Source organism: Phalaenopsis equestris, unplaced genomic scaffold (assembly GCF_001263595.1).
Source record: "Phalaenopsis equestris unplaced genomic scaffold, ASM126359v1 Scaffold000204, whole genome shotgun sequence".
Taxonomy (NCBI): domain Eukaryota; kingdom Viridiplantae; phylum Streptophyta; class Magnoliopsida; order Asparagales; family Orchidaceae; genus Phalaenopsis; species Phalaenopsis equestris.
In genome coordinates this window covers 320,933-338,731 of record NW_018164646.1, presented here as the reverse complement: position 1 = coordinate 338,731, position 17,799 = coordinate 320,933, and the positions used below count along the sequence as shown (strand labels likewise).

General features: G+C 38.0%; 1 protein-coding gene across 8 annotated transcripts in view; it reads right to left on the bottom strand.

Moving 5' to 3' along the window:
• LOC110023014 (protein LHY-like) overlaps nt 1-17,799 on the bottom strand; it is a 41,110-nt gene that overhangs the window by 3,252 nt on the left and 20,059 nt on the right. For 4 of the 8 annotated variants that reach the window (XM_020722211.1, XM_020722216.1, XM_020722212.1 and 1 more), the window contains exon 5: nt 16,724-16,804. The exons of 1 other annotated variant lie outside the window; for it this stretch is intronic. In XM_020722211.1, the coding sequence (XP_020577870.1) occupies nt 16,724-16,804 (81 nt within the window). Of the gene's footprint in view, nt 1-2,105; nt 2,255-16,259; nt 16,282-16,550; nt 16,640-16,723; nt 16,805-17,799 lie in introns of those variants that run through there. 3 more of the 8 variants (XM_020722215.1, XM_020722217.1, XM_020722218.1) reach the window with 3 other exon arrangements.

Below are 17,799 nucleotides of genomic sequence, written 5' to 3'. Positions count from 1 at the left end.
TATATATATATATATATACACACACACACACACACACTCCTATCTCAATAGATTAAGAATATTTCTAATATATATAAGATCTTGTAATTAGATCTCTAATTAGGTTATCTAATATAAAGCTTCTTAATATACGATATTTAAATCTAATATAAAGCCTCGAGATTAATTCCTGAAATTCACAACAAGAAGATTAGAAGATTATCTCAATAGATTAAGAATATTTCTAATAAATAAAAGATCCTGAAATTAGATCTATAATTAGATTATCTAATGTAATGCTTCTTAATATACGATCTTTAAATACGCACACACACACTCCTATCTCTAATATATAAAGAATATTTATAATATATAAAAGATCATATAATTAGATCTCTAATTAGGTTATCTAATATAAAGCTTCTTAATATATGATCTTTAAATCTAATATAAAGCCTCGAGATTAATTCCTGAAAGTCACAACAAGAAGAATGGAAGATTATCTCAATAGATTAAGAATATTTCTAATATATAAAAGATCTTGAAATTAGATCTATAATTAGGTCATCTAATATAAAGCTTCTCAATATACGATCTTTAAATCTAACATAAAGCCTCGAGATTAATTCCTAAAATTCACGACAAGAAGATTAGAAGATAGCTTGGCATTGACCATCAACAGTAATTTTACTAATGGATAACAAGTTACACGATAGATTAGAAACACGGAGAATATCGTGAAAGGTTAAAAACGATGAGAGTTTAACAATTCCTATCCCGATAATTACATAGAGATAATTATTGACGATTTTGATATTTTTATTGCCTACATATGATTTAAAGGAGGAAAATAATTTAGAACTATCAGTCGTGGGATTAGTTGTGTCAGAATCAATAATTCAAGAATGAGAAAAATTAGGAGAATCAGCTAAATAGTGGTTAGAGAGTTATCCTTCTATACTTAAGAGAAAATCAGAGTCAGTGATAATTTTAGAGATGGAATAGTTTGTGCAAGTGCTCTAATTGCTCCTTGGTGAAAGGGATTGCATTCGAATTAGCAGATGACTCCTAAGTTTCTTCAGCAGAGACTTGATAAGCTCCACCTTCGTGATTGGATTTGGATTTCCAATTTGTAGGTTCAATGAACTTCCAACATGTCTCATTTTTGTGCCTGATTTTTTACAATGCTCGAACCATTATTGTTTTTGCCATTCTTTGTTAGTATCAACCCTTTTTGACACAATAGTCAATTTCTAATGTTCAATATTACCAGACGATTCGATGTTGTCTAACATTAATTTCTTCTGGACTCCTCACATCTAACATCAGAAAAGAATTCTCGAATTGAGAATAGAAGTTTCCTACCAAGGATTCGACCTTGGACTTCATCCAAACTCCGATTAAGGCCCCCTGAGAAAATGTAGACCCAGTCATTTTCTTCTCTTTTTTTGTAGCAAACATAATCATTTGAATCCTCCCAAATGTCATCATAACATTGATCAAGTTCCTTTGATAATGATACCAACTCATTGTAATATATAATAACATCACAATCATTTCGTTTAGATTTCTGAATTTGAGTTTTTAACTAAAAATTTTGCGAAGAACTATCCGAGCTGACTAGAGAACTCGAACTGCCTCCCAAATATCCCGAGCAGTGGAAAGGACTAAATGAGGCTTTCTTATGGTAGGTTCCATGGAGTTGATAAGTCATGCCCTCACTACAGAACTTTTGGATCACAATTTTTCATATTCAGATCACTAGCAATAGGTTTTGGAATTTCTCCTATTAAACAACAAAGTTTGTCTCTCCCGTTGATCGTCCATTCTATGAATTGAGCTCATTTGAAGTAGTTATGCCCATTAAGTTTCATAACTATGAGGTGGGCGATAAATTCCGAGTAAAATATTTAGTCGATATACCATGAGAGGAGCTACAAGGTGAGGTGAGATGGTTTCAAAATTATTGGAACTAGTCGATATCATAGAATTTTTTTGATTTCTTGTCATCATTGATGATTTGTATCGCATCCTTAAAATCTGAGAAAAAATAGCCTACATGTAGTGGCTACCTCAAGAAAAACAAGAAACACTCTAGTCTGGATAAGAGCTAAGCCTCGCATTACCGATGACAGAGGAAGGACAAAGAACACCTCAAGTCTCTGAATGTCACAATTCCATTTTCTGAGTGCCGCAATCCAGTCATAGCCTTCCCAGCGAGCTTTAATCACGACTATATTGCCTTCCCAACCGTGATCAAGTTGTTCCTTCACAGTCGCGATCTAGCGATGCCTTCCCAGCTGCGATCCAGTTCTCTGAATCCTGTGATCTGGTCATTGACTTACCCGTGGCCTTTAATTGTTGTTGCCTTGCGAAGTATTACCTAGAGTTGTGGTCCAGTCGTCGCCTCCCAACTGAGCTATACTCGATAATGTATGACGAGGGTCATGAAAGAGAGCCTGGACGGAACATGTTGACAATACCATGTGATTTTTGGGAGGGGAAAACTATAAAATCATAGAAGAAGATCACAAGATAAATAGAGGGGGATGACTGACAAATTAAAAAAGCAATAAAATTAGCCATAAATCACCATAATAAAAATCTAAACTGAAATTATGACATACCAATAAATTTAAATCCTAAAAATAGAAAATAATAATCTTCATAAAAAAATCCAACAACTGTGATACATTAGCAACTTATCAAAATCTTGTGAAGATTTTGATAATGATGTTACCAAAGAATGAATTTTGTTCGTGAAAGGTAACATAAGCAGAGATCATGTGCATGTTTGAGAGAGAAAAAACCCTTTTTTGCAAATGAGGGTATCCTAGAAATACAAGCCTTAATGACTTAGGGTCCAATTTAAAAACATGTAAATAATTGTCACAAACAAACAAGTACACACAAATATATGTGGTTCAATGGGAAAGAAATAGTTGGTTGGAAATAGAGCATAGCATGATATCTGATTCTGTAAAATGATATAAAACATCTAATTGATAAAAAATGCAGTAGAAACTGCATCAACACAGAACTATTTGAGTACATTAAATTGAAACAAAAGAGTTTTAATGGTTTCAAGAAGATGTTTATTTTTTTCTTTCAGCTACTCTATTTTGGGATGGAGTATCGACACAAGATGACTACTGAAGCATCTCGTTTTGTGACATGTATATCTGAAAATGTGCGAAGAAATATTATTTGACATTGTCACGTCTCAGAATGTAAATAGAAATATTGAATCGGGTTTTAATTTCAACACAAAAGAATTGAAAAGGTGATTATAACTAAGAACGATTTCAAAAAGTAAAGTCAAGTCATAAGAAAAATATTATCAACAAGTGAAAAAAAATCAAAATCATTAGATGAAACATGGCAAGGTCCCCATACATTGGAATGAAACAAATCAAAATTATGACCAACTCTTTTACTACTTTTAAGAACAAAAAATAAAAGATGTGTTTAGCAAATTGACATGATTCATAATCTAAAGATGATAATTGTTGAACCATAGGGTATAACTTCCTTATCATTGACAGTGATGGCTAACCTAATCGACAATGAACCTAAAATGGAGATAAAGTGTTGGAACAAACTATGAGTGGAGGTAGTTTGGTATCCAAAATGTATACCCCGATTCTAGTCCTTTACAAATAATCTTTTTTATCATAAGATTTCGAAAAAAATAATGACTGAGGACGAATAAGATACAACAATTAAAAGCACTTGTAATCTTGCTAACAAAGACAAGATTAAAAGACAATTGAGGTAAATTAACTGCATAAGTTAAAGGCAGTGTAAGTGTAATATAAATGGTGTTAGCACCAAGAACATTTGAGATGATCTATCTGCCAAGGTGCTGAAAGAAAGATATTTATGAAATGTGAAAAAGAGTTTTGGATTACCTGTCATGCGATCTGTGGCACTAAAATCAATGAATCATTATATGGAAGAGGAAATGAGACAACACCTGACTCAGATTTCTTGGTGCTTCCTAAAATTAGATGAATTTAGAATATTCATCTGCAAAAATCGAGAGTCTGACTTTGAAAGGCTTCATTAGTAATGATCATGGTTGACTGTGATCTAAAACTCTTCTGATTCTTTTTTAGCAACTTCTAACACATTTTCTTTGTAGCAAACTACTCTCGAGCTTTGATTTATAGAATTTGGCATTTTACTGCCATAATTGCTCTGAGACTGACATTTATTGATGCATGTATTTTTATGGCTAACAAGAGCACAAGGTAGTATGAATGAAGTCTGAGAACTCGGAATAGTACGCAACACCCTAGTATAGGCTTCCCTTAACGTAGTAACTCATGGATCAAATAGAATCTGTGATTTGATACCTTCATACTACGAGTTGAGGTCAACTGCATAACTCAAAATAGTCATTTGTTCACTTAGAGTCTGCTAAGTCCAGACATTAATACTAAAGAGAAATAATGCATTTAATTCTTCCCAAACACATTTAAAGTGCATGTGATACATGTTAAGTGATTGATCGTGTTATTCATCTCGATAGAACCCCTTGCATACATCAAAGATTCAAGAAATATTCTCTCCCAACAAACACAAATCTCAATTCCTTCATCGCATCTTTAACACAATGAGAATGAGTAATATGCCAGATTGATTAGGATTGATAGTTTTATATTTGTATCAAAAGCTGAGCATCAACTCCCATCCACTTAAAATAATTCAAATCATCTCAGCTGGGAGATTATCGATGAGATGACTCTCTTAAGAAAAACTTCTTAAGAAGAGTTTCACAATTTTATTCAAATTTCAACAACTGATGAGACCAAACTTGTTACACCATATTTCTATTCCACAACCATGATTATCGCCAAATATGAGATTAAGTACGGATGAGCCGAAGGGCGAGACAAACTCCATATGAAGCAGATGAAGGTGACGCAGAAGCCAAAAAAAGCATCTGATAAAGTCAAACAAAAAAGAAGGTAAAGCAGCCAAACAAAATAGCCGGCATAGTCGTCCTAAGCAGACGAAGATGAAGAGTGATGGTGCAGTCAAAGAAGTTGACGAAGTCGAACAGGAAGATGACAAGCAACAAAGATGTCGAAGACAAAGCAGACAAATTGCTTTTGTACGAAGCCCACGTTGAACGAAGACGAAGCTGAATGTGAGGTCGATGCAGATGAAGTTGAACAACACAGACACATAGATGAAGACTACAACATAGTTGATGTCACCTTGGGATGCAGACAAAGTCGTTCATGCCCTTGCTGGCGACGTCGTTCAAAGAAGATAAACACTAAGGAACGACCTGGGGCAGAAGACGAATGATTCTCAAATACTAACAAAGAAGACAAAAGATGCAAACAAGAACGATTCGACAATTCTTTGATACCATGTGATGCGAAATCCTCCTATATTCTAATTCCTCAATTGAAAGCATATGTTACATATTTATATACACTCATAACTCTATAGATTAGAAATGTTTTAATATAGAAAAGACCATATAATTAGATCTCCTCTAATTAGGTTACCTAATACCAAGTCTCCTAACATACAAGCTTTAGATTTAATATTATCCATAACTCTAATAAGAAAGTACATCATCGGATTGTTCAAGTTGCTTTTGTAGCTTAACAATTAAATGAATTAACAGTAAGTGTTGAACTTCTAAGGCAACTTACAATTAAATGAAATACATCTGATATTATTAACCTAGAAATAAAACTCCACAGTCCACAAAAAAATATCAAAAAACGTTAAATATTTGATTCAAAGCTTTAGATTCTTATAATTTTACTGCTCCTAAAGTTCTTGTTCAATAGAACAATAATTCCACACAAAATTTTCTTAAGCTTAGCAGACCCTCTTCTACCTTCTCCAGAGAAACCCTAAATAAAATTTAATAACGTCCACAAAATTAAGTATAGTTCAAATTCAAATTCCTCAAGAACCTCTATCTTACCTCCAACTCCACGATTTACAATCATTCAAAAATTTACATTTATCCAAACTATTCTACCTGTATGACAGAATCATGTCAGCACGGATCTTAAAGGAGGTTGAAGGACGTGGACATGTGTCAAGGAAGAGGGGCCCACAGTCAAAGGCCGCGAAGACCAGATCAACGGAAGTAATTCGACTTGTGAGTTCATAATCAATGCCAAGACAAGAAAAAAACTTTGTAAAAGGTTCATCACATCGGCCGTCTGTAAATATTGCCCGATCGACGCAATAGACTGAACGAAGGAAGAAACCCTATGTCAGACGAAGAAAGAAGATTGTACCGTGGCTAGGTCAAACAAAAGGCGTGTTCAGTCAAGAAACACTTAGGCGATCCTTATGTCATTCGACCCACCAATTTCGAACGAAGGGATTTTATACGAATGATCGAAAGTTCCCTCGTTCGAGCAATTTATTCTGTTGACAAGGTTGTAAGCATTAATTGCAAAAAAGACTTTAATACCCATGTACCTCTTCTTCAGACGAGGGGTATTAGATTTAATTGTACATTTCAAATATCCCTTATATGAATAGGGATATTTATAAATAGGGGACCCTTTTATAAATAAAGGGTTACATGCTCTCACTCCACCGTTCACTCTTCCTCTCATTCTTTCTAAGCTCTACTCCTCAGGTGTGATTTGCTAAACAATTTAGGACTCAACACCCTAAATAGGGCAGTGAGCGTGGAATCATGTCATCAACAAGAAGAACACGGTGCGGAGAAGAAACTGCAGCACAAGAAGAAGCTCATGGTCAAGCAGTAAACATGGATGTCACAAGAGAGATTGTATGACAACAAATGTTGGATATGAAAGAGCGGATAATGTTGGACATGAGGAACCAGTTAGAAGAGAAGGACCGGTGCCCAACGGTCGAAGGTCACAGCCAATGGAAGAGGATTCCCACTACTAGGACATTGTCGGATCCACTCCGGTAGATAGACACCGTACTGCACGAACCATGGTCCTTTGTCGTGCCGAAAACACATTCTTCCCGCAAATCTTTGAGGTTGAAACCCCGAAGAAGTTTCAAAACCCCAATCTCGATTCTTATAAAGGTCTCACCGACCAAGCCGACCATGTAGCCGCTTTCAAATCAACAGTCAGCATATTGAAAATCACCAACGTGTTCAAATTTTGTTTGCTCCTAGCAAGCTGAGGAAATCGGCCCTCAGGTGGTTCAACACCCTCCCGGCGAGAACCATCCCTTCTTTCACTGAATTCAAAAGGTTGTTTGTGGTCCACTTCAATAGGGCACAAAAGCCATGAAAGAAATCCTAGGCTTTGCTGCAAATCAAACAGAGGGAGAGAGAGACTCTCTTCTTGATATTACAAGGTTCCGACGAGAAATGTTGGAGATGCAGAATCTGAAACCCCTGATTGCACAAACTGACCTGACGCAAGGAGTAAGAGGAGAAAATTTCAATTACGCCATAGGCCTAGACGAGCCTAAATCTCTAGTGAGTTACTGGAAATGGCTAACCATCACATTGCTGTGGAGGAATACGCCGACAACTACCAAGAGGAGACCATTAATCCCCAATTGAAAAAGAGGGCAACAACGATCGGAGAGTAAAAGAAGGTCCTCGTCCTTCCGCCCGTCCGCGTTATGAAAACAACCAGCCACACAGGAAAAAAGGAAGCGCCAAGAGCAACGACCGATACGATCGGGTTCGATCTCTTGACTAACGAATGACTCATAACAACGAGCGACCGCCAACATAGCGAGAGGTACCCAAAATGACTCCACTAAAGATTTTGATGGCCGAATTAGTGGAAGCCATCCAGGATAAACAATATTACAAAAAGCATTAGCTGATGAGGGTCGGGAGTTCGACATGGAACCCAAACAAGTTTTGTGCCTATCATAAAGATCATGGCCACAATAGCGAAGAATGTAGGCACCTCAGGAGGCTTGCCAAAGATTTGATTGAAGTTGGAAAACTAAAACAACTCGTGGTCTCCAAAGCAAAACACCCGTCGGCAAGGGAAGGCCCCAGCTGGTGCAGTCCCATACGAACTCATTTGAATTATTGTCATTCGGTTCGCGGAAATAATATCAGCGATATTTGGAAAAGGTGGGAAATCTTCCCGATGCTCCAATTTGAAGAGAACCCGAATAAGAGATTTATGAGCAACTGCTCTCCACCCACGTCGAACGACACATCCCTCATCACATTCACAGATGAAAATTTGTCAAAAAAAGGAAACTCTTACAATGACGTTTTCGTCGTCACAACTATGATTAATGACGACCAGGTTGCTAATATCCTCAAGGACACTAGAAGCTCGGTGAATATTTTCTTCAAAACAATGTTTGATAAACTTGGCAAGCTCGCTGGATGTCGACATCATCTGACCCCCTGTATGATTTTTCAGGCGACAGGAAAGAATCCCTCAGAGTGATCGCTTTGACAGCCACTTGCGGAGAAGGAAATAAGAAATTTGCAAGAACCAAAAACTTTCTAGTGGTCGACTCTCCGCCCACGTGCAACACTGTCTTCGGTCGACCACTGCTGAACAATCGACATGCAATTACATCAACCAACCATGTAGCAGTAAGATTTTTAGGAGACGAGAAGTCATTACCGCTTGAGGAAACTTGGAGCAGTTGTGAAAATGTTACCTTCGGGCAGTAAGAGCGCCGACCAAGAATCGTTTGACTTGCAAAGCTAGAGAGGAGGCCTCGAGACCAAAGAGACCAATATTCAAATCCCCACTACGGACGACGAGACGGTTAAATTTTTTTTATCATTGAAGTTTTTGACGCATAGTCGATCTACTCGTCCAGACCCTCAAGATAAACCGAGACGTCTTCGCTTAGTCTGTCGCAGAGATGCTAGGAGCTTCAGTTGAAATCATTTGTCACCGACTGAAAGTCAACCCTGCCGCCTAACTAGCAAAGCAAAAGCTGAGGTCGTCAGCCACTAGATTGGTCGAGCCGATTTGTGAAGAGGAGAAAAAACTGAAGGATACAGGTTACATCCAATAAGTGCAGTATCCGACCAATTCATGATGCAAAAGGTCAACGAGAAATAGTGAATGTGCGTCGACTTCACCAACCTAAACACTGTTTGCCCCAAGAATAGTTATCCGCTGCTAAGGATTGACGCGTTGGTAGATTCAGTCGCCGAACATTCTGCGATGAGCTTCTTCGATGCCCTTTCAAAATACCACAAAATTAAGTTGCACTATGCAGATGCAGAGAAGATGGCCTTCATCACTTGGGAGGGAGTGTTTTGCTATAATGTAATATCATTTGGGCTTAAGAACGCTAGGGCTACTTACTAGCGACTGATGAATTTAACATTCTCAAAACAGAAAGTAAGAAATGTTGACGTATATGTCGAGATGTACTAGTAAAAAGTAAAACGACTGAACAACGCATAAAAGACTTAATAAAAAACATTCAAAACCCTTAGAAAATTTAATATGAAACCAAATCCCCTAAAATGCATCTTCGGAGCCTCGACTGGAAAGTTTCTAGGTTACCTTCTGACCATCGAAGGTATCAAGGCAAAAACAAAAAAGGTACAAGCATTGCTGAACATGTCCTCCCCATGAAGCATGAAGGAGTTGCAGAGGTTGACCAAATGAATAGCGAGCCTTAACTGATTCATCTCCAAGTTGGGCGACAAGTGTACAACATTCTTCAAAACCTTGAAAAAGACTAAACATTTCGAATGGTTCGCTGAATGCGAACAGGCATTCCAAAAGCTCAAGTAGTCATTGGCTTCTCTGCCATTTCTTCAGAGCTCAAAGTCGGATGAGAGCTCTCCTAATAACTGAGAGTTGAGCCCAAAGCGGTCAGTTCGATACTAATCCAAGAATAACTTGGGAAGCAAATTCCAATATATTATACTAGTTGAGTCATGATAAACCCCAAAACCAGGTTAGTCTTCTACTAGAACACTCCGATCGGCTCAAATGGGCAGTGGAACTGAGCGAGTTTGACATCTCCTACATACCTCAGACAGCAATCAAAGCTCAAGCAGTAGCGAATTTCCCAGAAGCACACGAATCAAACAAAGGAGAGCGAAACCAAGGATTGCACGCCAAGGATCATGCATGGATCTTACATACCATCGGAGCTTCAGACAAAACAACTTTAGAGCTCGGACTCGCTTTAAGCAATCCATCCGGGGAACACTACTATTAGTCAATTGCGAGTTTGACGTCACAAATAATCAAGCGAAATACGAAGCTCTAGTCGATGACCTACACCTCGCATACGATATGGGAGCGTTTACATTCATGTAAAATCAGACTTGCAACTCATAGTCAACCACGTGAACGGAGAGTTCGAAGCTCGAGACAAAGTGATGGCCAAGTACCTCAACAAAGTAAAGACAAATATCAGAAAGCTCGCATACTTCAAAATCGAACACATCGAGCAAGAGGAGAACCAAGTAGTAGACCTCTTGCCCAAGTGCATCCTTCTGGGAAGAGGAACTCCTCAGAGATTGATCCGGTCGACTATTGAAGAATCTGAGGCGATAGAAGTATCAACTGAAATACCGAGAAGTTGGATAGGCCCATACATCCGTTACTTGGAAAATGGGAAACGGTCGAACGTGGTCACTAATCCGAAGCATTTTAAAATCAAAGCGATTTAGTACTAAATGATGGAAGGAAAGTTCTTTAAAAGATCAATTACCTCTGTCTTTAACATGCATGAGAGAAGACGAGGTTAAAGGCACCCTCCTTGAAAAGTTTTTCTTTTCCCCTTAGGTCAAGAGCATCTTCCGGGATGTACATTTAGGCGAATGTGGGAGTCACTCAGGGGGAGGATCTTGGCTCATCAAATACAATGCCAAGGGTACTTCTGGCCTGTACTGCCTGAAGAACGCAGAATAAATTGGGAGAAAGTGCGAGCAATGCCAAAAATACAGTCCCCCTAAAACAAGAACAGGCCTGCAAGTTGCGAACTATAACAACATTGGCCCTTCGCCACTAGGGGACTAGATATCCTTGGGTCGTTTCCACCCTTAAGGGGCTCACTCGATAGAAGCCAAGGCGCTCACTCGAATCACCGCCGCCATCGTACGAAATTTTATTTCGACAGAACTCATCAATCGATATGGGTTGCCATTAGTTATCATAACCGATAACGACACACACTTCGCCGATAAAAACGTAAGAGATTTATGTTAGTACCAGAGAAAAAACCTACAATTTGCATATGTACATCCTCGCATCAAAGATCAAGTTGAAGTGGCCAACAAAATTATCCTAAAACTCTTAAGAAAGAAGGTTAAAGGGGTGAAGAGAAGCTGGTCGGACCTCCTGCCATCGGCACTATAGGTCATCCGAACGACACCTTCAATGGCAACAGGATATACTCCTTTCACGCTAACCCACGGTATGGAGGCAGCGTTGTCAATGGAATACAACCTTCACAGCCTAAGAACCGTCATGGTCTCTACCTTCGACGAGGAGCGAATTGGCAAGAGATCAATGATGAAGGGATTACACTACAATTGATCTTACTAAAGAAGTCTATACCGACTCAGCTCTTCGCCACGAAGAGGTTAAGAGGCGCATCGCCCGATACTTCAACAAACAAGTATGAGAAAAATCCTTAACTACAGAGGACTTTGTCCTGAAAAAACCCAACCAGCCGCCTGAGGACAAGCGGTCGACAAACTTGACCAAACATGGACAGGGTCATTCATCATCAGCTGGAGAGTCTCCCCAGAAGCATAACAACTCAAGACATATATGGGGAATGGTGTAACCTAGAACCTAGAGCAGAGATGATCTCAAACAATTCGTTCCTTAAAGGACTTCTTGGACAAACATGAATGAAGATAATAAAGAACTTCCATTTTGACATTTTTTACTCTATTTCTTTAATTTTTGTACACCATGAACACGTTTTACAGGCAGCTTAAGGCATAGAAGACACTTAAGAAAATTGAAGAGCTCAAACGCTCCGCCCACACGTACGAGCGACCGGAGAACTTGAACTGACTAAGCAACCCAAAGACTTCCCTTTGGGGCCAACAAACTAAAGACTCTCATTCGGAACGAGCAACATAAAAACTCCATTCCAGAGCAAGGAATCTAAAGACCCTCATCCGAGGCAAGCAACATAAAGACTCCCCTCCGAAGCGAGTAACATAAAGACTCCACTCCTTGAAAGGTTTTTTTTTTTCCTATAAAGACCCCTCGGGGGCAAGCAAATTAAAGACTCCCCTCCAATGCGAGTAATCTAAAAACTTTTATATGAGACATATTTTAAAGACTCGCCATCAAAATTCACATAAACTATCCAAAAAATAATAATAATATATAAAAACAATGCGAGAAACGAACAGTCAAAAATCCATATTTCATTAAATTCTAAACATTAAAATTATAGTTGTACATTAGAAAAGGAAACTCCCCGCCTCTTTACTACAAAACATAAGTAATCTTAGAAGCGAGAGATCAAAGAGCCCCCTCTTCGATCGATTCACTCCTAGAGTCACCAACGAATTTTTTGGCTGTAGGTGTCGGAATGAACAAGAGCTCAGCAAACTCGCCCAGGTTCGCATACTTGGCGTCAACCATGTCAAGCCTTATTAATTGGTTGACAGCAAACTTAGTACTAAGGTGAAACTATACTTCACTCTCTTCGCAGAGAGATCCTCAGCCGTGCACAATGAGGCCACCCTTGTGAACAATTCCACATTCTCGAGCACAACTAAGAGCCACCCTGAGGCCCCCGTCAGGTTCTACTCCGCATCAGCGAGGCTAGCCTCAGCTTCGTCTGCCCGTCGCGAAGCCTTTATAAGGCGAGTCTTGGCAACCCTTGCCTTCTTCCTAACATGTGTGGTTTCAACAACAATATCCAAGTGAAGGTTAGAGAAGTAATGGGCTGACGTTGTTCCCAATCACTAATATCGAATGACAATGCGACATAACTCAAAAGGGTTGAGATTGTCCAGTTTCTCCTTGAAACCTTCCGATCACAGTGTGTCTGTGAGCTCTGTTGCATGAGCCTCCACTCCCGGACCACGGTTGAACTAATCCCTTTCATAAGTCGATCAAGGCAAAGCGAGAATCCCTCTAGACGAAAGCTTTGGGCCCCTCTGTCTGCATCGAAATCCATTCATCACTCCCCCCGAAAGGCGAAGAGAGGCAAATCCATATCGGTTGTCGTGCATTTCCCTTCTCTTCATCGGGATTCCTCGGAGGCTGGGAGGCTAGGCTCAGGCCAGATCCAGTACCTAACTCATCTCTCTTAACTTTAGGACTTACAGTTATCACATCTTGATTTCATTTTGATCTGAGGGGCACCGCTTCCGAGTCAAATCTAAGTCCAAATCCTATCTTCTCACGACCGACATCTCGATTGGGACCTTGTACACCCTTGGCTTCAAGGTCTAGAGATTGTCGACATTTGCAAGGTCAAGAAAACCAGATGCATCGATGCGAGGTTCCTCTTCATACAGAGATATATCGGTGTCAAACCCAAAATAAAAGGAGTCTCGCCGTCACCACCCCTCATATCACCTGTCGAAATGGAAGGTTTCCTTTCGATTAGAGTTAATTCATCAGCCGACCTTCGCTGAATAACGACAGTCGTTTTAGAATTAGAATTAAGAAGATCCGAACCTAAGGTCTTTCCTAAAGCTTCTTCCTCTCCTCCCCCTCGGCGGCTTCTTATTCCTCTACTCCCTAATGGAAGCCTTAGTTGCCTTGTTCAGGAGCATTTATCCGGGTTCAAAACTAGTCGAGGCACAAATAACTCTTCTCACTCAATAAACCACAAGAGCAGTCGTAGTAAAAGAGCTTCTGTTTCATCAATTTAATGACAAAATCTATAAAATTCCAAGCTTTTGATAAATTTAAGTGACCCACATTCATGAGATTTTCTCAACCAATCTAGTTTAAGGTAAACTCGAAGAGATAATCTTCACTCAATAATCATCCATGAAGTCAAGTAGGAAAATTTTCAAATGCAAAAAATCTAAGATCTTGAAAACCAAAAAGGAGGGTATCCTAGTTTCTAAGATCTAATTAACCAAGTTAGAAAAGCATAAGTTCTCCATAACTCAAATCTAGGACTTGAGAAAATCCTGAAGATCAAATTCACACATCCAAATATGGCCAAGAGTTGATAGCTATCCTTACACGGCATGTAAAAGAACAACGACAGTGAGAGGTCGTTGTTTCATTAGTTTGATGACAAAAGCTGACAAGTCTCAAGCATGTATCCAACTTGACGAGTTCAAGAGGCCCAAATTAATGAAGGTCTTCTCAATTGAGTGGGGGACCAAGGCAAAAATTAAAGGGATAGTCCTCATTCCAAATTTATTCCTTCAACAAGTTTAACCAAGAATCAAGATTTGATCGAAGAAAAATCCTTTATTTCAATAAGTTTAATGAAAAAAAAAACACATGTTGGAAGTATCCTAATGTTGTTCAAGACCCAGAGCTAAACTAAAGGAATTCAATCATCAATATGTTCATTAAACACTAGACCAACAAATCCAACCATCTACATAATACAAGTTCCGAAGGATATGTCATTGATGTGCATCATTTATCAAGCCCATCACAATAGAACGCATAACGACAAAAAGCATGCTCTTTCCTTCCGATAAATTCAAGAAGGCAAATCAGGTCAATTTCTTGAATATGTGTTAAAGGAAAGAACATAAGAAAAAATGAATCCTAAATCAATCTTCACATTACAATGCAGATTTATGATCATTAAGTCCATTTCGCATAAATCACACGATCAACCTAATAAAAGCTCTGAAGGTTAGGTCATTGATGTGCATCATTTATCAAGCCCGTCAAAGTATAATGCATAATGACCAAATGCATGCTCTTTCCTTCCAACAAACCATGAAGGCAAATTAGGTCAATTTTGCAACTGTGTGTGTGTTAAAGAAAAAAACATTAGAAAGATGGTGTCTTAAATCAATCTTCACATTACAATGAGGATTTTTCATTGTTAAGTTTATCTCACATAAATCAATAAATTGATTTAATCTCAATTAGCTCAACAATTTATTATAGTTAGGCCAAAACAATTGCAAATTTGTCGTCAAAGTCTAGAGTGAAAGATGCACCCTCGCAATATCAACTACGAGACTTTGATGAATTATTTGGGGCAAATCACATATGCAAGAACATAAAAATAAAAGATGTCAGATTATTATTATTATTATATATACACACACGCGCGTTGTATGTGTGCCTGTAGGAGAATACAAATTTTAAGTTACATCAAACAAACATAATGAAATGCATTAAAACAAATGAGCTCGTAAATCTTGAAGTTGTTATCACTTCAAGAGTTTAAAGCTTAGCAGTCCATAACTCCATCATAGCACAAGTCAATGTAGCCTCAGAATCAACAAAAGCTTGGTGGTGGGTTTCACGGCAATGCTACTCTTATCTTAAAAGTTCAAGCCTATCTATAGTGCTTTACTTATAAGTTTGTCTTACAGGACATCAAGTCCTTAATCTCCTCCCAAAAATTATTTATCTTGGAAAGAAATACTCTCAATGTCAACTGCAATACTAGCCGGCATGTGACGATGTAGTTTCCTACCTTTGGTACACCTTTCAAATTCATTATGCACCAAGTTAGCAGCCGCTTGGAGGAGCTTGATATTCTCACAAAGATTAGTAATGAAATTCTTGTCTATATAATGACAAAAGACATCAATCTAAAAATATTAACTTTTCGCTTAGTCCCTCCCAATATCTTATCAATTCCATTCCAACCAAAATGTGCCAGAAAAACTAAAGTAGCATTGGCATCAACTACAAAATGATCCAACAATTTAGGTGAGTCGGGATCCACATCACATATCATTCCACAATAATACCATATTATAGTCATGCATATTGTTGTGTATTGTATCAGCAACTGAAGGGAGCTGACAATGAATCTTAGACTAATTCTTTGGTGTTCAGGTGCTTTAAAAAAAAATAAAAAAGTGTCATTGTTTAAGGAAAATAGTACCAAAAAGGGTGAATTAAAAAGAAAAATTTCTACATGAACAATGATTAATCAATGTGTATTAGGCCACTAAAAAAAAAGGAAGGCCCCAGTACTTCAATCATTCACTTAGTGCGTGGCAATTGCCCCTCATCGATATTTTGCTCAACCAAAATAATGGGAAAGGGTCCATCAAAAAGCTTTGTTCTATGAACGACATCCCCATGTTAGGACTAATGAGATCAAATGGATGCATACTTAATCAGCTCATCTTACAATCATCAAAAGAGAAACGACTAGCACCAATAGAGATTCAAAAAGATATAAGTGGCACAAACCCAGAGGTAGAAGTTGTTGTGGTATAGGGCTTGTCGTCCAATTCATAGCAGCAAATAAAAACTGTGTTGAGAATGTATACACCCATGTGCAAATGAAGGAATATTAATATAGCATTGGATGACTCCTGAATTCACACTTTGGTTGGAGAATCATCCTCTTTATCTATTGCTTTATCATCACATCCATTTGCAGTCGTAGTCAAATTAAAGAAAGCATTGAATACAACAAAAAATGACCAAAATGAAAATAATAAATGGTGAAAATTAAAAGCAATAAAGTAATGAGGGTACCCCTATTGTTATTAGCATATGAAGAACTAAGTCGAGGCTTAAACAGTTTGGGACCCCCAAAATTCTCGCTTGGAGTTTATCCTCTAGCACTGTGCTTCATCAAATGTTGAAAATATAGTCGCACCCATGTTATAGCCAGACAAAATTTTGGCATCTAGAGAAGCTAAACTTACTTGTCTTGTGTCAGTTATACCAAAGAAAAAAGGCAACCGTTTGTATAAGGTTGTTTGTAAAACTTGAATTGTCGAGCTAACCTGTTCAAATGATGCTCTTCCAAGGTCATTAACAAAAATGATGACATAAACATCAGTCAGATGTTAATGAAGTACTGGCAAATTATACTTATCTCCTTTTATAAAACAAAAAAGAATTTGCCTCTGCGATCTACACCATCAACTAAATAAACTTTCATCATGTTGTTCGACAGACCACATATGTATAGTTAATTCAATAAAAAAATTTGATCTACAACAAGGCATCAAACAAAGAAGAAAATGAGTACACACTCTCGCTCTAAAGTAATGTTAATAGTTGCATGATGACAAGATAACCTTTATTCAAGAAATATGGTAGATTTTCTGAATAGTCATTACTCCTTTTATATGGATATGAACTCAGGCATCAATGTAATGTCAAGGAAGAACAAATTCTTCCATTAGGTTAAACAACTTTTTTAATTTCCCTAAGAATAGTCTGTATTATACTAAGGATTACAGAAGAGAGAAATGTGCTCACTATGAGATAAGGCTGGCAAATAGAGCATTACATCATATAGACCCTCTTTTGTGGGAAGAAAAAAAAAACACATAATCATGTGATCAAACAGCCCAACAAATATATTTGCATCAATGTCAATAATGGCTAGAGACATTTACCAAACTTCATAAATGGTGTGATGAATACTTCAGATAAGTTGACAACATGTCTTAAACCAAACTTCAAGTGGCCATGCAATAAAATAGTAAGCTAGACCAAATTATCCCTTTAAAAAAACTACAAATCCAAATGCCTAAGAAGAAAATAGCTCAAAAGTGAATTAATATCCTGGCCCTTAAATAGACCTGCCAATAGTAGTTATGACTTTAGGGAAGATAGATAGTAACAACAACTCCACACGCCTATTTCTATCAACACAAGGTGGCTTGCATAAGATTTCCTTTCTGGAAGGAATAAATTCCTCAAAGCAATGGTAAAAAACTAGCAATTTAGATATAACCTTCAACTCACACAATGTAAAATTCAGCTCTTC